At 34.0% G+C, this 26,403-nt stretch overlaps 1 protein-coding gene across 2 annotated transcripts in view; it reads right to left on the minus strand.

Annotated features, from left to right (window-relative positions):
* Positions 1-26,403, minus strand: part of LOC123533315 (potassium voltage-gated channel protein Shaw-like) — a 127,756-nt gene that overhangs the window by 98,910 nt on the left and 2,443 nt on the right. Inside the window, exon 1 of one of the 2 annotated variants that reach the window (XM_053519920.1) lies at positions 2,153-2,547. The exons of the other annotated variant lie outside the window; for it this stretch is intronic. Coding sequence (XP_053375895.1) covers positions 2,153-2,164 — 12 coding nt within the window. The 5' untranslated portion in view covers positions 2,165-2,547. Of the gene's footprint in view, positions 1-2,152; positions 2,548-26,403 lie in introns of those variants that run through there. 2 annotated transcript variants of the gene reach the window in all.

The raw sequence follows: 26,403 nt of genomic DNA on the forward strand, positions 1-26,403 counted from the left end.
AGAGGTAGTATTTCATTTGACAAAACATAAGTTGCAATATCAGATACACAGAGAACCATACCTGCTGATACAAACAGTGGTATAATTTAACGCAAAATTAGTGATTTCATTTTATAAAGAAAGGAGTTTGATACCAACATGAGCTTTGTCAGTTATAGCGAAACGGTTATATCATTTCATGATATTTGACAGTCAGTTATGTCATTTGGTACAAAGAGAGGCATAGTATTTGACAGAAACATAGTTATGACATTTTGTGGAAAAAGTGTCATGCAATTTAGTAGAGGATAGTTAGGAAGTTTGATAGACAGACAACTACAATTTCGTTATTAATGAAAATATGAAAAATCATCACATGCGATGGCATTTAAAGCATAAAACTACCACATATGAAAGGTACATGAGACACTGAGACTATTTTTAGAAGTAAAAGAAATAATTATGACAAACCAGAATGTTTCCTATTTAGCTTTATAATTTCTATGATTTTATGTATAATTTGCTTGCAGTAAATTCCTAGTATCCATGCACACCCAATGCAAAATTTATTCCTTGCTATCAAAACTGCAATTTTCTGCAAACATAACAATAATAATAATAATAAAATATGATATTTATGCTATATAATTCTTCTTTAATGTCTGATTAAAATAAGTGTTTCAGTAGCCTGTTTTATTAGATTTTTTTCTTGAATAAAAGCCATTATCTATTTTCAGAGCCCCAAATATTTCTGTGTGATACTAAAACAGAATCAAATAATTAATACAGCATCAAATAATTACATATTTTCGACAATTATTGCTCGTGTAAAACAGTTAATTTCTCCAACAATAATATACCATTGCTTTACTACTTAACTTTACTGTACTGTTTTTCTTTCATTAATTCTGAATTATTAATAAATGCGTATGATAATATCTAAGTCAACACAGGATAGTAGTATAATGGATTTATATTGTGGTTGCCATGGCAATTGAATTTCATTTTGAGATACAAAATTTGAATTTTCCTTGCCTTAAATCAACATGACGCAACATCCTTGTAAATCATTTTTGTAGAAAGGATCGAAATAATACTTCCTCGTCTTCGTCTTTGAGCATTTATGAAGCTTTTTTTATAAAGAATGTAAGTTTTTCTGCCTTGAACCTGGTGTTCTTTCTATTACAACTAATATAAGAGGTTGAGAATAAAGAGCGTTCACGTGCGCTTACGTCTGCGGTTGGAAACCACTGAAAGAAACTACTGTAATCAGTGTCTGCATGTTAACCTACATGTTAACGTTTGATTTCGGTTTTACAAGTACATTTTGAACGTAAACTGCTAGAAAATTATTATAACACCAAACACTGAAATAATGAATGAAATCCTACATATGCCAATGCTTGTACAATTATAAAATCCGAATCGCTCTAATCTAGTAATTTATCTTGCGGATGTAAAAAATGAACTACCGGTATCTGTACCAAATGCGACTGCTAATAAGCCTTATCTGATAAATTGATATTCTTGAAGCTTTGATCTTAACTTTATCAATTTGACATAGTGACACAATAAGCAAATATCATAACACTGTTCAAAGCTTGACTGACGGAACCGAGAAATAAAGGCTGAAGAAGCTGAAAATCATGTTGAACTCGAACAAATACTGAAAAGATTACGTTGCCAAATATCGTTTGTCAGCGAAAGGGTATCCGAATAGTTTTGATCCAACATATTTTATAATGCTGAGCTTAAAATACCATGCACAACTGTTCTTGGTACTTTAGACACTTGTATGACACTGGCTCCATTTCTAACGAAATAATCGGCGTACAGTAAAAACAATGGTTGGCATGCATTCACTTCAGTTCTATTTGTTGTGTTGGGTTTAATGACATTCATACAGATATGGTGATATGACGACAGGTCAGCTTTACTGACATAGAAGGGCCCCTAACGCACTTATGCACAAAAGGATACCCGGGTAGACCTATGATTTACTCGACTAGCCAGGCGAATGTTGTTCGTTTTGTTTTTTTCGTATGAACGTATTCGGCACTGATGAGGTTTCAAACTAATAATGTAGTGACAAATTAAGTGATCTTAAGTCAGAGGCCGTGTTATATTTATGCTGAACCCGTTGTAATAAGCTAAAATTATGATATCTCGTTACCTGATAATCCATCGGCAGCTTTCCAAAGCACTCCGCTGTTACGGTGTATCACACATATCTGTAATTTTCATCATATCTGTCAGAATTCCTGTACTTAATAACTAGACTGCCCTCCCATGTAAATAGGCTATATGTCCGCTGTTGCGATTTTGCACACTCGTAAGTTAGTTTTCAGTTATTCTGATTTCAGTTTCTCTCTAGCGAATTTAATAATTGTATTAATTTTTGTTGTTGTTTTTTCACACCAATGAAAAGTTCATGCGAATGAATAAAATTTCCTTTTTGTCTATGAAATTATAAGTAAACAGGGCACTTAATTTCAAAGTTATGAAGTAAACTTTGTAATGAATCATTATTATTTCAGAATAAATCAGGTGTATGTGAAATCATAAAACTAATGGATATAGGAATCTGAAAGTTTTCCTTCCAGGAAACTGCTGAAGATTGTTGGTTTTTTCTCGAAAATTCCTTCTTGTCTATGAAAATCAAAACAGACGGCACTATTTCAAGTTATGAGTAACTTTGTAATGAATCATTATATCAATAATGTGTATTGAATCTAAACTAATGGATTAGGATCGAAGTTTTCCTTCAGAAATGCTGAAGTTGTTGTTTTTTCTCGTAGTCCACTGACGAAACAACAAAAAACGGATTTCCTGCACAGCGGTGACAACGATTGACATATTTATTCAACTTGCAAATGACTCGTAACCATTGGTTTTTTTGTTTTTTTTTCAATGTATCAGACAGTATAATTCATCTACAGGTTTACCGTATTTTTAATAACGATATCAAAGGCCTGAAGGGCCTGAGTCGGCTAATGATTGATATACTGACAGTAAGTCACCGTTCAGTGTTTAGTTTTTCTAATTTCATACCAGCTCGATATTACCACATATATATCGTACGATTACACTTTTCCCAGTTTCAACAATATATTTTACAAATTGTGATGATACGAAGACATTTAGCAGCAATTGGCAGTATCTGACAGTGAAGTTTACGGTTAAATTACCTCTTATTTAAATCTTTTCATAAAAAAGTTGTTTCGTTTCGTGAAAGCAGCCAAACATAGACGATCTACTTTTGATTTCAAAAACTACAAGAAAATACAATTTAATGTTTCGCCGATTTGTTTATTTCTCGAAAAATAAGAATTAAAATCATCTTTAATATCGGTAGTAACTAAACAAACCAGTAAGAGCTTCTTCTTCCGATAATTTATCCGTTTACTGACTGCAAAATTCAACCCACGCAAAGTTTATAGAAATCATCCGATGCGTGTTTACGTTCAATGTTGTAGAATTAAGGCTGATCGGCTATGTTACCTAACGCATCCAGACGATTCAGATTTTGTTTTTAAAAAAGCATTGTGTGCGTTTCTGTAATTCTATATACGTTTTTATACGCTTAGAAATTATTTGACATACGTATTTGCATTATTTCTATACGTAATTTACGCTAATATGCATCTTATCTGGAGCCCTGTGGAACTATTTTTTGTCTTTCGCTGGATGTTACTCAAGCTTTGTAAGCCTGCGCAATTCTTAAATTGCTTATTTATGCTTAATGAGTTACATTCGAGTATTGCACAATTACAAGTCATAAATATGACAGATTACATCGTATATTGGTCATAGCAAAGGGAATTGACACAACTTAACTTCATTCATGCAGTGAACTGTTTGAAGTTTGAAAAATCTAATGGAACTACATCCCTTCACGTGTTATTCGGTCCATTTACAGAATCGCTGAACAGCAAGGACTCGTCAAAAGGCTTTCAGCCTTTAGCCGACTCAATAAAATGACATCATAACCAGAATTCTTAAATCTTTAAAATTCATATATACGCGTATACTAAGCTCATCATGTAATTTAATCTTTTGATATGAAATTTGCTCCAACAAATAATGACAATGCTAACGCCAGAACGTTTCTTGTGGCTGTTTATATACAAAAGATGAATGTGTTTTGACTGTTTCTAGTCCAGGTGCATCTAGCTACAAAATCGTGTACATATATGACATAGATCTAATATTGAGATGTACGAAAAAGCACGTTTTCTTATATTGTTATGGAATGCACATGAAAAAGATAGGTCTGTCTACGAAGTATTAAGTATATTCCATGTTGTATTAATAAAAGTATGCTTACTGTCTGACAAAATATAATTATAAACACAATATACACTCAGTGGTATCAAGACACGCTGCTGTAAATTTGTTTTGTTGTTGTTTTTTTTTGTTTTTTTTTCTTGTTTTTTGCTTTTGTTTTTTTTCAGTTTAAAATATACACATCAATACAATACGCGTTTAAATAGTACCAAGCTATAAAAAATAAGCAAGTGTGTTGTCAAAAGTATTCCGAAAACATGCTAGATAAAAAAGTAATGACATAAACATAAGAATTAGGTGAACGACAAATACATTTCCTGCCAAATGTAAATTACACTCACAAATGATAAAAAAATCAATGCAATTATATGCCTCTCAAGTGAATAAGAAAACTGTATTTCTTGTCGGAAGCATTCAACACACCAACGCTTAAACACCTATCAGTTGCAAAATAATTCGACTGTTTTCTTCTAAAATAATTGGTATCATTATTCTTATAATAATCAGTGCATGTTTCAGTAATTACAAGCATGCTACATAAGTTTTCTCTCCTTTATGTTTTTGTCCTGCGATTACTTATGTTTGTACACTCCACCCTCTATACCACATGAAACGCCACTGGAAGCAAGACTTATAACTACTGTATATGATTTTTAGATACATTAAGCCTTTCCTACCATACAACATTAAAAGAGTTGCTAATTATCCGGAATCTCACAAAGCGACGCCCTAAAACGTAAACAAATGAGGGGAATTAGCCAGTCTGTGACAAATCTGAGACTGAAGATAAAACATTTTGTAATAATCTAATAAAGGACAGGATGACAGGTCATGAAAAACGGTGTTATTGAACGTAATATTTGTCTTAGTAAGAAACTAGATGGACAAGAACTTTCAAAGTTACAAGTGAAAACTGCTGCCAAGTTCGCATTGTATCAAAATCGAAGAGGTAACTATTTCCATTTTTTCCATTTAGTTAAAATGTTGGGAAAAATGCATTTTTTTAAAATTTCGGTAAAGTGTCATATTTCCCAAAATAATTGCGGCTATAGATTGTTTACTATTTAAATAGTTATATAATTACCAAGTTTCGTGTATTTTGTACTATCTTTATCATTTTATAACCAAAAAAAAAAAAATGTTGTTTTTGTCGATTATGTTTATGCAACAAGGGTTCTAAGTCCATTGAAAGAATAATGATACCAATTATTTTAGAAGAAAACAGCGGAATTATTTTGCAACTGATAGGTTTTTTTAAGCGTTGTTGGACCACTGTTGCATTAAAACCATGTTTTAAAACTGATAAGCTTGATCTGCGCATCATTGTGGAGTTAGGCCAAATGTTGCATACGTGAAATACCATTTCTTACTCTTAAACAGAAGAATATGCTGCTGAGGTAGGGGGTGGGGTTGGGTATGTGTGGGGGGTGGGGGGGATGTAATCAGGTGAGGAATGTTCTTTTATGCCATAAAGGTCCAGCTCCATTTTGACGAAAAATGGAGATAGGTACCTTTATGCACGGACCCCTTCATTAATTATTATCTTGGATACAGTTGAAACTCGAGATCTCGAACTCGCTTATCTCAAAATTTCCGGCTATCTCGAAGACCTTTAGAAGAATCGTCCCGAAAACACACGCACAAAATATCATTTTAAGGCGAATTTCGGTTATCTCGAAGTGAAACGCTCGATCACTTGAAATAGGAGATATCGAGTGTATTTTAACTGGTTAACATGTTTATTTTTGTTTGTAACTGTTATCTTTGAAAGAAAGTACTTTTTTCTACAGTTATACTTTAGCCCCCCCCCCCCCCCCCCCCCCCCCCCACAAAGTATAACTACATTAAAGGAAGTTTATACATCTTCTGAGAACAGACAATGGTCACGTGCAACAGGCGACTACACTTCAGGAAACAATAATTATCATTGTACCAAAATACATCTCAAAACAAAATTATGAAAACAGTTTTGTTATCAACGTTTTGTTTATCATAATATGCTGGATCAAGTTTTTATGCCTCAAGTATATTGTTTTTCTTTTTTAAGATTCCCGCGAACTGTCAGTCTCAGTTAACATTTTGCTACAAAGCACTTATAACTTGATGTCACTGATGGGTACGTACAGAAAAAATGATTTGGATAGTGTGTGCTTATGAGGGTTTTTACCGTTATGAACAAAGGTTGTTTATGATATCGACTGTGTAAAAATGGTTAAATATGCTTTATCAACAGGACATCTGAGAGTGTCATCAAAATCGAATTTCAGTTTAAGAACGTTTTTAATTTAGATATTTTTTCTTAAAGGCACATAATGCCTTTGGTTTTAAATGTGGCCGCCATTCTATGTGTGATTATTATTTCTAGTATCTTAGGAGAGAGAAGACCTTCGTGGTCGAGTGGTTAAGGTCGCTGACATTGAATCACGACCCGCTCCCCTCACCATTGTGGGTTCCCATGTATACATATATCGAGACTATCAGGTTAGGTAGGATATTGTTACAAGGTGGGTTGTGGTCCTAAGGAGGGCAATTTATAGATTTGGTAGCAGAGTCACTTTTAATATTCTGCTATTCCAATAAACCTTTATATTTGAGTAAATAACTGTTACTATTCTACTAAAGCACATCCTTTACGAAACAATCCCCAAAAAATAATTATTGTAAAATGTAACAATTTACAATGGTATACGGTAGTATACTGAATGTATAAAACAAACAATGTAACGAAAGTTATCTTGGTACTGTCTCGTTATATATCATATACGTTGATATGTATTATTGTTCAAAGTAAGTTTCCCTTTGAAGTTTGCGAAAACATATCATTATTACGCCTTCAGAAAAATGAATAATTTACTCGTAGTTTCGAATGAATTATGTTTTCTTATGTTATTTTCCCAAAACTCTTCGTGTTGATCGCATATGTTATTGAGAGGGAGTGGGCTCTTACATGTCTTACAGACATTAACATCCATGTTGTATCATACCTGTCGTTAAGCAAAGAACGATAACAAAATTTTAAAGTTCAATGCCCGCAGTTGCAGTTAAGCACAAAGAACAATAGGTAGGCGAAAAATCTCCACTAGCATGACATTGCATAAGGTCATTAGTCATTGTATATGAGTAATTCTATTCATATAGTTAGCATGGAAATTCGGTGGTTGGTTCTAGTTAGTATCAGTTTATGAATGAAATAATTTCGGCAGCGTCGTATTCTACTTACAGTAAGAATGGAAACCGTAAAAATGTAACCGTGTAATTAGCGGTTGGTTTGAAATACAAACCTACGAACAAATTAATAACTCGAGTATTTTGATATACAGCCACATTATAAAGCAAAAAACAGTCAAAGCGGATCTGGTTTTGACATTAAAGCCGTTCGAAAATTGGGCTGCAACAACCGAATAACTCCTATTGTTTTCAGTGCAAACTAGTGCTGTAAATCAAGTTGAACTCGTGATGACAATGGACTAAGAACGAATTTTCGACGCAATTATATGAAAATTCGCAGAAAAAAAATCACAATTCAAATAATTTTACATATTATAGACTTTTGCAAATGAAATGCAGCATGAAGATTTGTATTTTTTCAGTTCCAAGGAACATTGGTTGGACTGTATCAAGGACAAGCCTTTGTAAGCGCTTTATACTGGGGAATATTAGTAAGGAGAACTGAATCTGTTTTGCATCTTAAGCACTTTCAAATAAATATGGCATATCAAAATGTTATGTTTCCTATTTAACTTTATAATTTCTATGATTTTGTGTATAGATTTGCGTGCATTAAATTTCAAGTACCCATGCACACCCAATGAACCTTTTATTCCTTGCTATCTAAACTGCAATTTTCTGCAAACATAATAATAATAATAATGATAATAATAATAATAAAATTATGATATTCATGTTATCTAATTCTTCTTTAATGTTTGATTAAAATAATCGTTTCAGTGGTCTGTTTTATTGTATTTTTATTGCATTTTTAAATGAAAAAAAAAAACATCTTTTTTCAGAGCCCCCAATATTTCTGTGTTATATGAAAAATAGAATTAATAATTACTACAACATCCAATAATTGCATATTTTCGATGCTTGTGTAAAACAGTTCATTTATCCTACAATAATATACCTTAACTTAACTACTTAACTTGAATGTTTTTCTTTCATAAATTCCGAATTAGTAATAAATGCGTGTGATAATATCTTAGTCAACATAGGACAGAAGTATAATGGATTTTATAGTGGTTGCCATGGCAATAGAATTTCATTTTGAGGAACAAAATGTGAATTTTCATTACCTTAAATCAACATAAAAACAACATCCGTGTAAATTATTCTTGTGCAAAGGATCGAAATAATGCTTTCTTGTGTTCGTCTTGAAGCATTTATAAAGTTTTTTTAGGAAGAATGTATGTTTCTTCTACCTTGAACCGCTTGTTCTTCCTATTAGAGCTAATATAAGAGGTTGAGAATTAAGAGCGATCACGTGCACTTACGTCTGCGAATGAAACTACTGTAAGCAAAGCTATTCTTGGACTTTTAGAAACCTGTATCACGCTCGAGATAATCGGGGTGCTGTAAAAACAATTGTTGGCCTGCATTCACTTCTGTTCTATTTGTTGTATTGGGTTTAATGACGTTCATACAGTTAAGGTGATATGACGACAGGTTTGTATAGCTTAACTAATATAGAAGCATACCATGAGCCCCCGGATGCGCTATTTTCTGCACTTAAGGGTATTCGGGTAGACCTATTGTTTTCTCGACTAGCCAGGCGAATGTTTTGTTTTGGTTTTGTTTTTTCGTATGAACGTATTCGGCACTGATGAGATTCGAACCAATAATTTAGTGGTTAGGGACGTGTAACCTCAAGTCAGAGGCCGTGTTATTTTCATGCTGAACTAACCCATTGTAATACGCTAAAATTATGAGATGTCGTTACCTGATTATCCATATCAGCTTTCCAAAATACTCCGCTGTTACGTAACTAGACTGCTTTCACTTATAAATAGGCTATATGTCAACTATCCGAATATAGGTGCTTTACACCTAGCACGTTAAAGAACCAGGGAAGCTTCTGGAATTGGAGCGTCTTGACTATCTTGCACTGTCCTCCTACTAACATTACTAACAGTTTTTTTTTGAGAATCGCCCATATTGGTAACTGGTGACGACTATAAATAAACTTATATACACACACATACCCGCTGTTGCGATTTTGCACACTGGTAAGTTAGTTAGTTATTCTGACTTCAGTTTCTCTCTAGCGAATTTTATAAATTGTATTTGTTCTGTATTTCACACCTATGAATAGTTTACGTCAATGAATAAAAGTTCCTTTTTGTCAATAAAATTACAAGTAAACAGGTCATTGTAATTTCAAAGTTAAGAAGTAAACTTTTTGAATGTATCATTCTTAATAAGAAAAAAAACAAGTTTATGTGAAATCCCAAAATTAATGTATATATGAATCTGAAAGTTTTCCTTCCAGGAAACTGCTCAAGATTGTGTTTTTTTCTCAATACATGTAGTACTCCTTGAATGAAACAATCAAACAAGAAACGGATTTCCTGCACATATGTTTGGCGTAACAAGTGACAATCATTATTCAACTAGAGGATCACGTGTTGCAAGTGATCGTATACCCTTGCAACTCCACCCGGTTTTGTTTTTGTTTCTTTTTTCAAATATGTAAGACAATATAATATCAACCTCAAGTGTTTACCAGTATTTCTATAACAATATAAAATAATACCATAACCAGAATTCTTAAAACTTTGAAATGCGTATCTAAGCCTATACAAGCTCTTCATGAAATTAAAAAGAAAAATGCGCTTTTGATATGAAATTTGCTCCAACAAATAACGGTATCACGGTCAGAATTTCAATGCCAGAACGTTTCTTGCGGCTGTTTATATTCAAATCATCGATATAATTTATTTTTATTATGATTGTTAAATTTCTTGTCCAGATAAAGCGCATACTGCAAGTGTATTTAGCCGCAAAATCGTATCCATATAATATTCAGATGTCACTGATTTGCAAAAAAGCACAAAGTTTTCTTATATTGTTCTTTAACGCGCATTTTAAAAGGGTAGATCTGTCTCTGGTTTATCAAGTAATATTAGTATGCTTATTGTCTGACAAAGACAATATATGAACACAATTTACACTCAGTGGTATCAAGATGTATGAAACGCTGCTGTCAAGATTGTTTTTTATTTAGAATGTTCATCTAACTTACATTTGAATGTACTATCAAGCTTTAGAAAAATAGATAAATTTCTTATCAAAACTGTTCTCAGAACATGCAAGGCAAGTAGATTTCCTGCCAAATGTATTATGCTCACGTATGATTAAAACTCGATGCAATTATATGCCTCTCAAGTGAAAAAGAAAACTGCATATCTTGTCGGAAGCATTCAACACACCAACGCTTAAAACCTATCAATTACGAAATAATTCCGCTGTTTTATTCTAAAATAACTGGTATCATTATTCTTTTTATAATGAGTGCATGTTTCTGTATTTACAAGCATGCTACATAAGTTTTCTCTCCTTTATGTTTTTGTCCTGCAAATTATTTATGAATTTCTTATGTTTGTACACCCCGCCCTGTATACCACATGAAACTCCACTGGACGCAAGACTTATACTTACCGTATATGATTTTTTTTCATACTTTAAGCCTATCCTACCATACAACATTAAAAGAGTTGCTAATTACCCGGAATCTAACAAAACGACGCCCTAAACCGTAAACAAAATGAGGGGAATTAACAATTCTGCGACAACTCTGAGACTGAAGATAAAACATTTTGTAATAATCTAAAGGAGGACAGGATGATCACGAGGCGCTCACCTGACCTTCAATATTTGACCTTGAATATAGGTCATGAAAAACGGTGTTATTGAAAGTAACAACTGTGTTTAGCAAGAAACTAGATGGGGTTAGCCGAGAATACCGTTATCAAGTTTGCAATGTATCAAAATCTTAGATTCAGTTGAAACTCAATACCTCGAACTCGCTTATTTCAAAATTCGCAATTCCGAAGACTTTGAAGTATCGTCAAAGACACGACAAAATTTCAGTGATTTTGTATCTCAAAGTAAAATGCTCAATCCCTTGAAATGCGACATATCGAGTGTATTTCGATCGGTTAACAAGTTTATTTTTGTTTATAACTGTTCTCAATTATCTATGAAAGGATGTTTTGTTCAATTTATTTTACATGAAATGCAGTTTATACATCTTCTGAGAACAGACAATGGTCACGTGCAACAGGCGGCTACACTTCCGGAAACAATAATTATCATTGTACCAAAATACATCTCAAAATAAAATCATGAAATCGGTTTTGCTGTCAACTTTTTGTTTTCACATTTTTATGCCTCGAAGGTAATTTTTGTTTTAAGTAACCCTAGAACCGCCAATCTCATTTAACATTTTGATACAAAGCACTTATAACTCGATGTCACTGATGGGTACCTACAGAAAAAATATTCATATTCTATGGATAGTGTGCGTTTATTTTTTTTTTGTGTGTTTATGAATAATGTTGTTTATGATATCGACCTAAACAATCTTTTTGTGTAAAAATGGTTAAATATGCTTTACTGTCAGAACATTTAGGAGTGTTATCAAAAAGTGAGTTTCAGTTCAAGAACTTTTTTAATTTAAATAATTTTCTTAGAGGTTATTAAGTCTTTGTTTTTAAATGTGGCTGTCGTTCTATCATTTCTCCTATCTTAGGAGTGAGGGAACCTTCGTGGCCGAGTGGTTAAGGTCGCTGGCATTGAATCACTACCCTACTCCCCTCACTTTGGTGAGTTCGAAACCTCGTTAGCGATGTAGAACTATTTCATGTGAGGAAGTTATCCAGCTGAGTCACAAAATACCTATTATCCCCAAGTGCCCGTTTCTGATGTTAAATGTCAGGAGGGTACCTGGGGTCTTCCTCCACCACGAAAAGCAGGGAAGCCACCATAAGACCCAAACTTGTGTTGATGTGATGTTCAGTCTAACGAAACAGTCTTGAAAGGGGCGCTCATTAAGCAGGGTATTCGCAAGTGTACGCAGAGGGGCGCTCATTAAGCAGGGTATTCGCAAGTGTACGCAGAGGGGCGCTCATTATGCAGGGTATTCGCAAGTGTACGCAGGAAACACCGTCAAATTTATGACAGCTTTGGAGCAGAGGATGCAATACATTTTACGATAATTCAGTAATGGAAAAAGCTAACATATACACTTATCGAGACTATCAGGTTAGATAGGTGGGCTGTGGTCCTAAGGAGGGAAATTTATAGATTTGGTAGTAGAGAGAGCACGTTTAATATTCTGCCATTTACATAACCCTTTATATTTGAGTAAAAAACAATTATCCTTTCTACTAAATCACATCCTTTACGTAACAACTAAAAAATTTTTTGTTATTATATAATATAACTACGGAAATATAACGAAATTATCTTGGTACTGTCTCATTATTTATCATCATATTATTTTTTTAAAATAATTTTCCCTTTGAGGTTTCGAAAACACATCATTACTACCCTTCAGAAAAATGAATAATTTACCCATAGTTTCGAATAAAATTTGTTTCTTATAATATTTTCCCGAAACTCTTTGTGGTGTTCGCATATGTTTTGAGAGGGAATGGGCTCCATCAAAACCACTGGCTACCAGCCCAGTCATCTTAGTTTTTCGTTCAGGATTTCGTATTAATACAGACAATCTCTGTGTCCGTATTTGTCAATTTGTTGCAATTACCGCAAAACCATGCAGAAATGTTGAGCTTTCTCTCGACCAATCCATCATGTATTTTAGGGGGATTTGAATAAATTTTGCAGGCTTCCTCTAAGGTAAATCACAGATGAAAACTGGGAGATTCATTTGCTACTTATGACAGGTTAAGTCAATGGAGAAGAAGCGGTTAGTGACAAATAGGGAATTGCCATCTAAACTAAAGAAACAGGGGTAATCCCTAATCCCCACTTAATTAATAAGCTTGCCTCAGCCATTAGCTGCGCCAAAGAAGTTTTATTTGCTTCTTTAGACGCCCCGCCCCGCCCGCCCGCCCCAAATTTTAAAGATCAAGTTGCGCGCCAATATCTGTTAAGCTGCAGTAAATAGCTGTTTGTATACAGAGAAAAAAGTCTTACCGACATTAACATCTCATACTTGTCGTAAAGCAAAGAAGGATAACACAATTGTAAAGTTCAATGCCCGCTGTTTCAGTTAAGCACATAGAACAATAGGTAGGCGAAAAATCTCGACTGGCGTGACATTGCATAAGGTCATTAGTCATTGTATTTGAGTAATTCTATTCATATAGCTAGCATGGAAATTCGGTGGTTCTAGTTAGAATCAGTTTATGAATGAAATAATTTCCGCAGCTCCACCTCACGTCGTCCTCTACTTACAGTAAGAATGGAAAGACGCCACTGTAACCATGTAATTAGCGGTTGGTTTGAAACAAATTAATAACTCGAGTATTTTGATATACAGCCGCAGGTGTATAAAGCAAAAACAGTCAAAGAGGATCTGGTTTTGTCATTAGAGCCGTTCGAAAATTGGACCGCAACAACTGAATAACTCCTATTGTTTTCAGTGTAAACTGGTGCTGTTAATCAAGTTGAACACGTGATGAAAATGTACTAAAGACAAATTTTCAACGCAGTTATATGAAAATTCGCAAAATAAAACTACAACGCAAATTCTTAAACATATTGTGGACTTTTGCAAATGAAATGTAGCGTGGCTTTTTTTGTTTTTTAGTTCCATGAACATTGGTTGTGACTCTAAGTACGAAGATTGTATTTAAGGACAGGACTTTGCAAGCGCTTTATATGGTCATTTGACAAATGGTTAAATACTAGTAAGGAGAACTGAATTTAACTCCCTTATTTTGTCTAAAAATTCAAATATTATCAGGGAAATATGGGTATATTTTGCTGGCCGTACCGCCCCCCCCCCCCCCCCCCATATGCCTCACCGCTCCCACTTTGAAATCGCTCCTATGCCAATGAAGATGTCCATTTTTTAAAATTCTTTCAGCATTATAAATGGTTGGATGTCGTCTTTCATATAGATAAAATAACGTGTATGGACATTTCTCCCCCTTAATCTAAAATATATTTATTAAACCAGATTCATATAGCACCCTTTATTTGATAAACATTTTCAAAGGTGGCAGCCTCACAGGTCGCCATTCATCCTCTACTAGCACAGACATTCAGCGACTTGACCAGAGGACTGAGCGAGAGAAAGCCCTTTGAAAAGATAGCAAGATCCTTTACATACAGACTTATACGCCTAACTCAGCCTAGTTCCGAAAGTTGTGAATAAACAATCTGGTTTATCAATGTGCCAAATGGGTATAGCACGATACACGCGAAGGCCGTCTTTCCTGGGAAGAACCAGTAATGGCCTTTTAGTGGGCAACGCGCATCTCAGTGTCTCATGAGACCAGATTCGAACCATGGACCTTAGATTGACAGTCAAGCGTGTTAACACTAGGCCTACGACCAAGGCAAAAATTTTAAACCATTAATAGACAAATACATATTACTGAAATAATTAATCAAATAAAGATGAGTAAATCGCGCTTTAGAAGATCTCCTTCAATTTTCTTAAGTAATACAAATAACTCAACTTATTTACATGATAAAAGTTCTTTTTCTTTTATTGTAATGATGAAAATATATCAGAAAGTACTCACAATTTTGTGGTGTGAGCTCCATTTAAATCCTTCAAACGGTTCAGAAAACACACAACTGTGTATTTGTCTAGCTGCAAAATTGATATCTGTCAGACGTATGTTATGTAAAATTTGAATTCAAGAGACTTTTCTTTAAAGGTCGTTAATCAGATTTTGTTCAAATAATGTACTTTCTTTCGAAACCTTGACAACTGATTACTTACACGATTGTGTTTACCGAGTGTTCGGAACATGTTAGATTTTTACGTGGGGATATTTCCAGTGTTCGGAACACGTTTAGACTTTTACGTGGGTGTATTCATTTCCAGTCCAGGTAGTTATTTCAGCATAAATGTAAGTTTAATAAACAGTCTTTGCCTAAAAAATTAATACGAATATAAGAACTATTTTATTATAATTGTCAAAGATTCAGTTGAAAGTCACAAAGTTTATTTTTAGCTAAAATTCATCAGAAATGCAAGTTTGTAAATTCTTCATTACCTCCCTCTGCCTATCTTGATTGCGCTTTTAAAATACTTTTCATTTGTAGGATGGTAATTACAAAATTTCATTCAGAATATAAAAGAAATATTTTTTTTTGGATCTTACTCTATGTAATAGTTTTTTTTTTCTGTTTTTTTTTTTTTTAATAAATCTCCAACAGAAAATTCAAAAACTGAAAAATGTCATAAAATTGCTCAGATATGACAGACCACCTTTAACAGAGGTTAGAGATTGTATGCTTTTCATGTAATACTCGATGATTTCTGTAAAGTTTTGACAAAACTTTGGCTATAAATCAAAATACTGAACTTGAATTTTCAGTTTTACATCAACCATTTTAATCTGTAATAAATCCAATCCATTTATTTCGAATGAGTTTTGAATAACGTTTGCATTCATATTCTTGCACAGATTCAGAAATTAGATCTTTGTATAGATAGTTCGATAAGTGTATGCACAACTAGATGTTAGCAGATATGTATTTATTTGATATTATTTTTGCGCAGTTTGCTCAAAGTATACAGTAAGAGATTTTTTTTCTTGCCGAAATGACAAAAAAAGGAAACTTGTTGAAAACGAAAACTGATGCAAATGCCCCAACCCCCTCCCCGCAACAACAACAACAACAAAAAACAAACAAACAAACATTAATACATTCTCGTTATCAGCCCACATTTTATGACACCGACACGACACATCATGCGGATTTTAAGACATTATTTGAAATTATTTAATGTATCAAATATTTTGATGTAATATTTATCTTTAAAAAGCTAGTCACGTTGTTGTTTTGATAAATTTTCTCACGGGTTGCAATTAATTCATAAAACGATTTTCATTTCCGTATAACAGCACAGGCTTATTCTACGTTATCCGGATAATTGACGTTATGCTATTTTTCCGGTTAATTTAAATATCCTACGTAAAGAACTACCTTAAAGACAAGTCTGACTACTTAATTAAATGTCATTCACTCAAGCGTTAAGTTGGGTGATAAAAACAAAGCATAGATGAGGTTCAGATAAAACTAGCGAATTTTATAAATTGTATTTGTTCTGTATTTCACACCAATGAATAGTTCACGTCAATGAATAAAAGTTCCTTTTTGTCAATAAAATTACAGGTAAACAGGTCATTGTAATTTCAAAGTTAAGAAGTAGACTTTTGGAATGTATCATTCTTAATAAGAAAATAAAAACAGGTTTATGTGAAATCACAAAATTAATGTATATATGAATCTGAAAATTTTCCTTCCAGAAAACTGCTCAAGATTGTGTTTTTTCTCAAAACATGTAGTTCTCCTTGAATGAAACAATCAAACAAGAAACGGATTTCCTGCACATGTGATTGGCGTAACAAGTGACAATCACTACACGTGTTGCAAATGATCGTATACCCTTGCAACTCCATCCGGTTTTGTTTTTGTTTCTTTTTTCAAATATGTAAGACAATATAATACTAACCTCAAGTGTTTACCAGTAATTCTATAACAATATAAAATAATACCATAACCAGAATTCTTAAAACTTGGAAATTCGTATCTAAGCCTATACTAGCTCTTCATGAAATTAAAAAGAAAAATGCGCTTTTGATATGAAATTTGCTCCAACAAATAACGGTATCACAGTCAGAATTTCAATGCCAGAACGTTTCTTTTGGCTGTTTATATACAAATCATCGATATAATTTATTTTTATTATGATTGTTTCTTGTCCAGGTAAAGCGCATACTGCAAGTGTATGTAGCCGCAAAATCATATCCATATAATATTCAGATGCCACTGATTTGCAAAAAAAAAAAGCACAACGTTTTCTTATATTGTTCTTTAACGCTCATTTTAAAAAGGTAGATCTGTCTCAGGTTTATCAAGTAATATTAGTATGCTTACTGTCTCACAAAGACAATATATGAACACAATTTACACTCAGTGGTATCAAGATGTATGAAACGCTGCTGTCAAGATTGTCTTCTATTTAGAATGTTCATCTAACTTACATTTAAATGGACTATCAAGCTTAAGAAAAATAGATAAATCTCTTATCAAAACTGTTCTCAGAACATGCAAGGCAAGTAGATTTCCTGCCAAATGTATTATGCTCACGTATGATTAAAACTCGATGCAATTATATGCCTCTCAAGTGAAAAAGAAAACTGCATATCTTGTCGGAAGCATTCAACACACCAACGCTTAAAACCTATCAATTACGAAATAATTCCGCTGTTTTATTTTAAAATAACTGGTATCATTATTCTTTTAATAATGAGTGCATGTTTCTGTATTTACAAGCATGCTACATAAGTTTTCTCTCCTTTATGTTTTTGTCCTGCAAATTATTTATGAATTTCTTATGTTTGTACACCCCGCCCTGTATACCACATGAAACTCCACTGGACGCAAGACTTATACTTACCGTATATGATTTTTTTTCGTACTTTAAGCCTATCCTACCATACAACATTAAAAGAGTTGCTAATTACCCGGAATCTAACAAAACGACGCCCTAAACCGTAAACAAAATGAGGGGAATTAACAATTCTGCGACAACTCTGAGACTGAAGATAAAACATTTTGTAATAATCTAAAGGAGGACAGGATGATCACGAGGTGCTCACCTGACCTTCAATATTTGACCTTGAATATAGGTCATGAAAAACGGTGTTATTGAAAGTAACAACTGTGTTTAGCAAGAAACTAGATGGGGTTAGCCGAGAATACCGTTATCAAGTTTGCAATGTATCAAAATCTTAGATTCAGTTGAAACTCAATACCTCAAACTCGCTTATTTCAAAATTCCGGCAATCTCGAAGACTTTTTGAAGTATCGTCCCAAACGCACACGCACAAAAAAATCATTCTAAGTCGAATTTCGGTTATCTCAAAGTAAAATGCTCAATCCCTTGAAATGCGACATATCGAGTGTATTTCGATCGGTTAACAAGTTTATTTTTGTTTATAACTGTTCTCAATTATCTATGAAAGGATGTTTTGTTCAATTTATTTTACATGAAATGCAGTTTATACATCTTCTGAGAACAGACAATGGTCACGTGCAACAGGCGGCAACACTTCCGGAAACAATAATTATCATTGTACCAAAATACATCTCAAAATAAATCATGAAATCGGTTTTGCTGTCAACTTGTTGTTTTCACATTTTTATGCCTCGAGGGTAATTTTTGTTTTAAGTAACCCTAGAACCGCCAATCTCATTTAACATTTTGATACAAAGCACTTATAACTCGATGTCACTGATGGGTACCTACAGAAAAAATATTCATATTCTATGGATAGTGTGCGTTTATTTTTTTTGTGTGTTTATGAATAATGTTGTTTATGATATCGACCTAAACAATCTTTTTGTGTAAAAATGGTTAAATGTCCTTTACTGTCAGAACATTTTGGAGTGTTATCAAAAAGTGAGTTTCAGTTCAAGAACTTTTTTAATTTAAATAATTTTCTTAGAGGTTATTAAGTCTTTGTTTTTAAATGTGGCTGTCGTTCTATCATTTCTCCTATCTTAGGAGTGAGGGAACCTTCGTGGCCGAGTGGTTAAGGTCGCTGGCATTGAATCACTACCCTACTCCCCTCACTTTGGTGGGTTCGAAACCTCGTTCGCGATGTAGAACTATTCCATGTGAGGAAGTTATCCAGCTGAGTCACAAAATACCTATTATCCCCAAGTGCCCGTTTCTGATGTTAAATGTCAGGAGGGTACCTGGGGTCTTCCTCCACCACGAAAAGCAGGGAAGCCACCATAAGACCCAAACTTGTGTTGATGTGATGTTCAGTCTAACGAAACAGTCTTGAAAGGGGCGCTCATTAAGCAGGGTATTCGCAAGTGTACGCAGAGGGGCGCTCATTAAGCAGGGTATTCGCAAGTGTACGCAGAGGGGCGCTCATTATGCAGGGTATTCGCAAGTGTACGCAGGAAACACCGTCAAATTTATGACAGCTTTGGAGCAGAGGATGCAATACATTTTACGATAATTCAGTAATGGAAATGGCTAACATATACACTTATCGAGACTATAAAGTTAGGTAGGTGGGCTGTGGTCCTAAGGAGGGAAATTTATAGATTTGGTAGCAGAGAGAGCACGTTTAATATTCTGCCATTTACATAACCCTTTATATTTGAGTAAATAACAATTATCCTTCTACTAAATCACATCCTTTACGAAACAATCTAAATAATTTTGTTATTATATAATATAACTACGGCAATATAACGAAAATTATCTTGGTACTGTCTCATTATTTATCATCATATTATTGTTTAAAATAATTTTCCCTTTGAAGTTTTCGAAAACACATCATTACTACGCCTTCAGAAAAATGAATAATTTACCCATAGTTTCGAATGAAATTTGTTTTCTTATAATATTTTCCCGAAACTCTTTGTGGTGTTCGCATATGTTATTGAGAGGGAATGGGCTCCATCAATACCACTGGCTACCAGCCCAGTCATTCTTAGTTTTTCGTTCAGGATTTCGTATTAACTACAGACAATCTCTGTGTCCGTATTTGTCAATTTGTTGCAATTACCGCAAAACTATGCAGAAATGTTGAGCTTTTTCTCGACCATATCCATCATGTATTTTAGGGGGATTTGAATATTTTGCAGGCTTCCGTCTAAGTGTAAATCACAGATGAAAACTGGTAGATTCATTTGCTACTTATGACAGGTTATGTCAATGGAGTAGAAGCGGTAGTGACAAATAGGGCATTGCCATTCTAAACTAAAAGAAACAGGGGTATATCCCTAATGCCCCACTTAATTAATAAGCTTGCCTCAGCCATTAGCTGCGCCAAAGTAAGTTTTATTTGCTTCTTTAGACGCCCCGCCCCGCCCCGCCCCGCCCCAAATTATGAAGATCAAAGTTGCGCGCCAATATCTGTTAAGCTGCAGTAAATAGCTGTTTGTATACACAGAAAAAAGTCTTACCGACATTAACATCTCATACTTGTCGTAAAGCAAAGAAGGATAACACAATTTTAAAGTTCAATGCCCGCTGTTTCAGTTAAGCACATAGAACAATAGGTAGGCGAAAAATCTCGACTGGCATGACATTGCATAAGGTCATTAGTCATTGTATTTGAGTAATTCTATTCATATAGTTAGCATGGAAATTCGGTGGTTCTAGTTAGAATCAGTTTATGAATGAAATAATTTGCGCAGCTCCACCTCACGTCGTCCTCTACTTACAGTAAGAATGGAAAGACGCCACTGTAACCATGTAATTAGCGGTTGGTTTGAAACAAATTAATAACTCGAGTATTTTGATATACAGCCGCAGGTGTATAAAGCAAAAACAGTCAAAGAGGATCTGGTTTTGTCATTAGAGCCGTTCGAAAATTTGGCCGCAACAACTGAATAACTCCTATTGTTTTCAGTGTAAACTGGTGCTGTTAATCAAGTTGAACACGTGATGAAAATGTACTAAAGACGAATTTTCAACGCAGTTATATGAAAATTCTTATATGAAAATTCGCAAAATAAAACTACAACGCAAATTCTTAAACATATTGTGGACTTTTGCAAATGAAATGTAGCGTGGCATTTTTTGTTTTTTAGTTCCATGAACATTGGTTGTGCCTCTAAGTACGAAGATTGTATTTAAGGACAGGACTTTGCAAGCGCTTTATATGGTCATTTGACAAATGGGGAAATACTAGTAAGGAGAACTGAATTTAACTCCCTTATTTTGTCTAAAAATTCAAATAATATCAGGGAAATATGGGTATATTTTGCTGGCCGTACCGCCACACACACACCCCACATATGCCTCACCGCTCCCACTTTGAAATCGCTCCTATGCCAATGAAGATGTCCATTTTTTAAAATTCTTTCAGCATTATAAATGGTTGGATGTCGTCTTTCATATAGATAAAATAACGTGTATGGACATTTCTCCCCCTTAATCTAAAATATATTTATTAAACCAGATTCATATAGCACCCTTTATTTGATAAACATGTTCAAAGGTGGCAGCCTCACAGGTCGCCATTCATCCTCTACTAGCATAGACATTCAGCGACTTGACCAGAGGGACTGAGCGAGAGAAAGCCCTTTGAAAAGATAGCAAGATCCTTTACATACAGACTTATACGCCTAACTCAGCCTAGTTCCGAAAGTTTGTGAATAAACAATCTGGTTTATCAATGTGCCAAATGGGTATAGCACCGATACACGCGAAGGCCGTCTTTCCTGGGAAGAACCAGTAATGGCCTTTTAGGTGGGCAACGCGCATCTCAGTGTCTCATGAGACCAGGATTCGAACCATGGACCTTTAGATTGACACTCAAGCGTGTTAACACTAGGCCTACGACCAAGGCAAAAATTATAAACCATTAATAGACAAATACATATTACTGAAATAATTAATCAAATAAAGATGAGTAAATCGCGCTTTAGAAGATCTCCTTCAATTTTCTTAAGTAATACAAATAACTCAACTTATTTACATGATGAAAGTTCTTTTTCTTTTATTGTAATGATGAAAATATATCAGAAAGTACTCACAATTTTGTCGTGTGAGCTCCATTTAAATCCTTCAAACGGTTCAGAAAACACACAACTGTGTATTTGTCTAGCTGCAAAATTGATATCTGTCAGACGTATGTTATGTAGAATTTGAATTCAAGAGACTTTTCTTTAAAGGTCGTTAATCAGATTTTGTTCAAATAATGGATATTTTTCGAAACCTTGACAACTGATTACTTACACGATTGTGTTTACCGAGTGTTCGGAACATGTTAGATTTTTACGTGGGGATATTTCCAGTGTTCAGAACACGTTAGACTTTTACTTGGGTGTATTCATTTCCAGTCCAGGTAGTTATTTTAGCATAAATGTAAGTTTAATAAACAGTATTTGCCTAAAAAATTAATACGAATATAAGAACTATTGTATTATAATTGTCAAAGATTCAGTTGAAAGTCACAAAGTTTATTTTTAGCTAAAATTCATTAGAAATGCAAGTTTTTAAATTCTTTATTACCTCCCTTTGCCTATCTTGATTGCGCTTTTAAAATATTTTTCATTTGTAGGATGGTAATTACAACATTTCATTCAGAATATAAAAGAAATATTTTTTTTTTTTGGATCTTACTCTATGTAATTGTTTTTTTTTTCTGTTTTTTTTTTAATAAATCTCCAACAGAAAATTCAAAAACGGAAAAATGTCATAAAATTGCTCAGATAAGACAGACCACCTTTAACAGACGTTAAAGATTTATGCTTTTCATGTAATACTCGATGATTTCTGTAAAGTTTTGACAAAACTTTGGCTATAAATCAAAATACTGAACTTGAATTTTCAGTTTTACACCAACCATTTTAATCTGTAAGAAATCCAATCCATTTATATCGAATGAGTTTTGAATAACGTTTGCATTCATATTCTTGCACAGATTCAGAAATTAGATCTTTGTATAGATAGTTCGATAAGTGTATGCACAACTAGATGTTAGCAATTATGTATTTATTTGATATTATTTTTGCGCAGTTTGCTCAAAGTATACAGTAACAGATTTTTTTTCTTGCCGAAATGACAAAAAAGGAAACTTGTTGAAAACGAAAACTGATGCAAATGCCCCAACCCCCTCCCCGCCCCACCACGCTCCAAAAAAAAAAAAAAAAAAAAAAAAAAAAAAAAAAAAAACAAACAAACAAACATTAATACATTCTCGTTATCAGCCCACATTTTATGACACCGACACGACACATCATGCGGATTTTAAGACATTATTTGAAATTATTTAATGTATCAAATATTTTGATGTAATATTTATCTTTAAAAAGCTAGTCACGTTGTTGTTTTGATAAATTTTCTCACGGGTTGCAATTAATTCATAAAACGATTTTCATTTCCGTATAACAGCACAGGCTTATTCTACGTTATCCGGATAATTGACGTTATGCCATTTTTTCGGTTTATCTAAATATCCTACGTAAAGAACTACCTTAAAGACAAGTCTGACTACTCAATTAAATGTCATTCACTCAAGCGTTAAGTTGGGTGCTAAAAACAAAGCATAGATGAGGTTCAGATAAAACAATATTTTCGTACATGAAACCTTTTCTTATATTTTTGAGGCTACTAAAATGTAAAAAGATTAATATATTATATATAAAATATTTTCGAGAGAAATACATGTTTTTGTTATTCAGAATGCCAATGCATTTCAGTGCTATATTACGAGGGTTGATTCAGAGGTAAGGTCACTGCAACCATAAAATCGAATGCAATGAAAAAAAAAAAAAACAAAAAAAAAACAAAAAAAAAAAAACATTCCAACGCAAGGAACTTTGTCAATTTGCAAATTTTTGATTTTTCGCGTGCGGCGAAATGACGTCCGTGGTTATTTGGAACTTAGAGCTATGTAGTTAAAACTAAACAACCCTAGAAAATAATTTTTCTCCATGTAATCAGACTTGAAGAAGCCTGCATCTAAGTGTAGTTTTTATGATAATACAACAATCTGATCTTACTTCTTGAACGACCCTCATTCTCTTCTTTTTTTATTGTATAATTGCATTACCATCTGTATCGCATAGAATGATAATGGTGAAAAATACAAGAGAATGGTAATGAAAGGTATGGTGGCGCATCAGCGCAAACTTTTGATTCTTGTTGTTGTTGTTTTAAGAAAATCACCATATATATTTTTATCGTCGTACCTAGAGTGTCAGCTAAAGAATGTCACTGTCCTATTTTCTAATATCATCAGTTGTTTCAAATTTATACTTTTATTTATTTAATAATTATTTTTTTTTTTTTTTTTTGATTTAACGTTCCACTGACACATGATAGGTCATATGGCGACTTTCCAGCTTTAATGGTGGAGGAAGTCCCCAGGTGCCCCTCCGTGCATTATTTCATCACGAGCGGGCACCTGGGTAGAACCACCGACCTTCCGTAAGCCAGCTGGATGGCTTCCTCACATGAAGAATTCAACGCCCCGAGTGAGGCTCGAACCCACATCGATGAGGGGCAAGTGATTTGAAGTCAGCGACCTTAACCACTCGGCCACGGAGGCCCCTAAATAATATAGTAATGGACTTAAAGTCAACTAGGGGACAAAAAAACACAACATCTGAAGTCAGGTGGGTGAAAAAAAAACAGTTCCGATGGAAACAAGCACGGTTAGTGAAAATGCGGTATTTTGGTGTCAAAATGAACGCGCTGATGACCAGATGCAGTACATTAAGAAGCATTTTTGTTAATTTGGTATTCCCTTCTATATCATTCCCCAACGGTTCATTTAGATTGGGACATTCATATCGTTAGCTACTAGTTAACAAATAAGTTAAAGAGACTCATACAGGTAACCTGAACGAAAATTTAATACGAAGAAAAATGAAGACCGGTAACATGCATAGGCTTTGAAAGCGAACAACATGGATCCTGACCAGACTGTGCGAATGCGCAGGTTGGTCTGGATCCATGCTAGTCGCAAACGCACTATGTTGGTTTTCCCATGGTGCGGCTCAAATACTGTTCAATTTTTCAGTTAAGAATTGCTACTGTTAAACGAATTAGCTGTATGCAGATTTTTTTTAATTACTCGTTTATGCATATGGTTTACTCTTTAAAAAAAGCCTATGTTATCATTATTATTTAAAAAAGCAGTGGCATCAATTACTGAACTCCAAAAGGGGTCATTAGTTTTGATAAAATTAGTAAATTTGGAAAAAAACTCGTTAAAACTTTTGCATGGTTTTCACGCGGTGATAGATAGTTCGATCAAATATGATCCTCTATTTACTAGGCCACAATTATAGTTCTCGGGAGACTCGCTCATAACAATTTTTCAATGTTTAATTGTTGTCATTGTGTCTATTACAGTTGATGATATCATTGTAATATTGATGACAAAGAAAAGACATGAATATATGGGACAGATAAGAGTATCAACCCTTGACCTTGGTCATTAAACGCTTGTATTTTTATTAGTACATTTTGTACGTCTTTAATAAAACTTGAATGTGAATAATACTAGTTGGATCCATCCTGACACAGATCTTAACCCTTACCCTGCTAAATTTCTATAATGAACTTGTCCATCTAGTACCATCATCAACTGTTAAAAGGGGTGCATATCAAAAAAGATACTGACTAAATGGCCGACTGCAGATCATGATCAGACTGCACGGATCTGCAGGCTGATCATAATCTGATCTGGTCGCAAAGGCAGAATCAATCGTGTCCAGCATGATAAGGGTTGAACGTAAGAGTACATTTCTAAGCAATTCTAAGTTAAATGTTGTCAGTATTCTTACAAACCCAATACAAAATTCAGAATATTGGTAATAAAGGTATGACTATACTAGTACCCTTGACCTCTAAGATCGCATACCGAACACATATTTTTCAGACATGATCAACATCCCATTGGACTCCTAATGACCTTGACCTTGCAGACAGAATCCAGGCTCCAAAAGAACTTCAAAAGCAAACGAAACAAAATCGGAAAATGAGCGACAAAAGGATATGAATCGAAAAAGAAACTACAGCTTTCAACTTTACGTGACCTTTGAAGGCATACAATCACATACCAAAATGTTACGATAAAGTCTAAATCAAATGAAATCGTAATAGGAGTAACAAATGTATAACCCGAACTTTTCACCATGTTTTTAACGGCTGGATAAATGGGAACAAAGTTAAAGCCCGTAAAATAGAAAATATATTGCTTTAAGCTTCTTTTGATCCCTTCTGACCTTGACATGGCAGATATTATTTCCAGTTGTGGATGTATTTGTACAAAGTTGGAATAATATTAGAACAAAGATAACCGCGTTATAGCACGGACAAGAAAGTAACATTTTAGTTACTCTTTTGACCCTTTTGACCTTGACATTTAAGACAGAATAACGGGGTTTGGACAATGTACTCCGCAGTTTTGTAATAATTACTTTAAGGGCCCCGGACAA

This window comes from Mercenaria mercenaria, chromosome 12 (genome assembly GCF_021730395.1).
Source record: "Mercenaria mercenaria strain notata chromosome 12, MADL_Memer_1, whole genome shotgun sequence".
In the NCBI taxonomy this organism is placed as follows: Eukaryota; Metazoa; Mollusca; class Bivalvia; order Venerida; family Veneridae; genus Mercenaria; species Mercenaria mercenaria.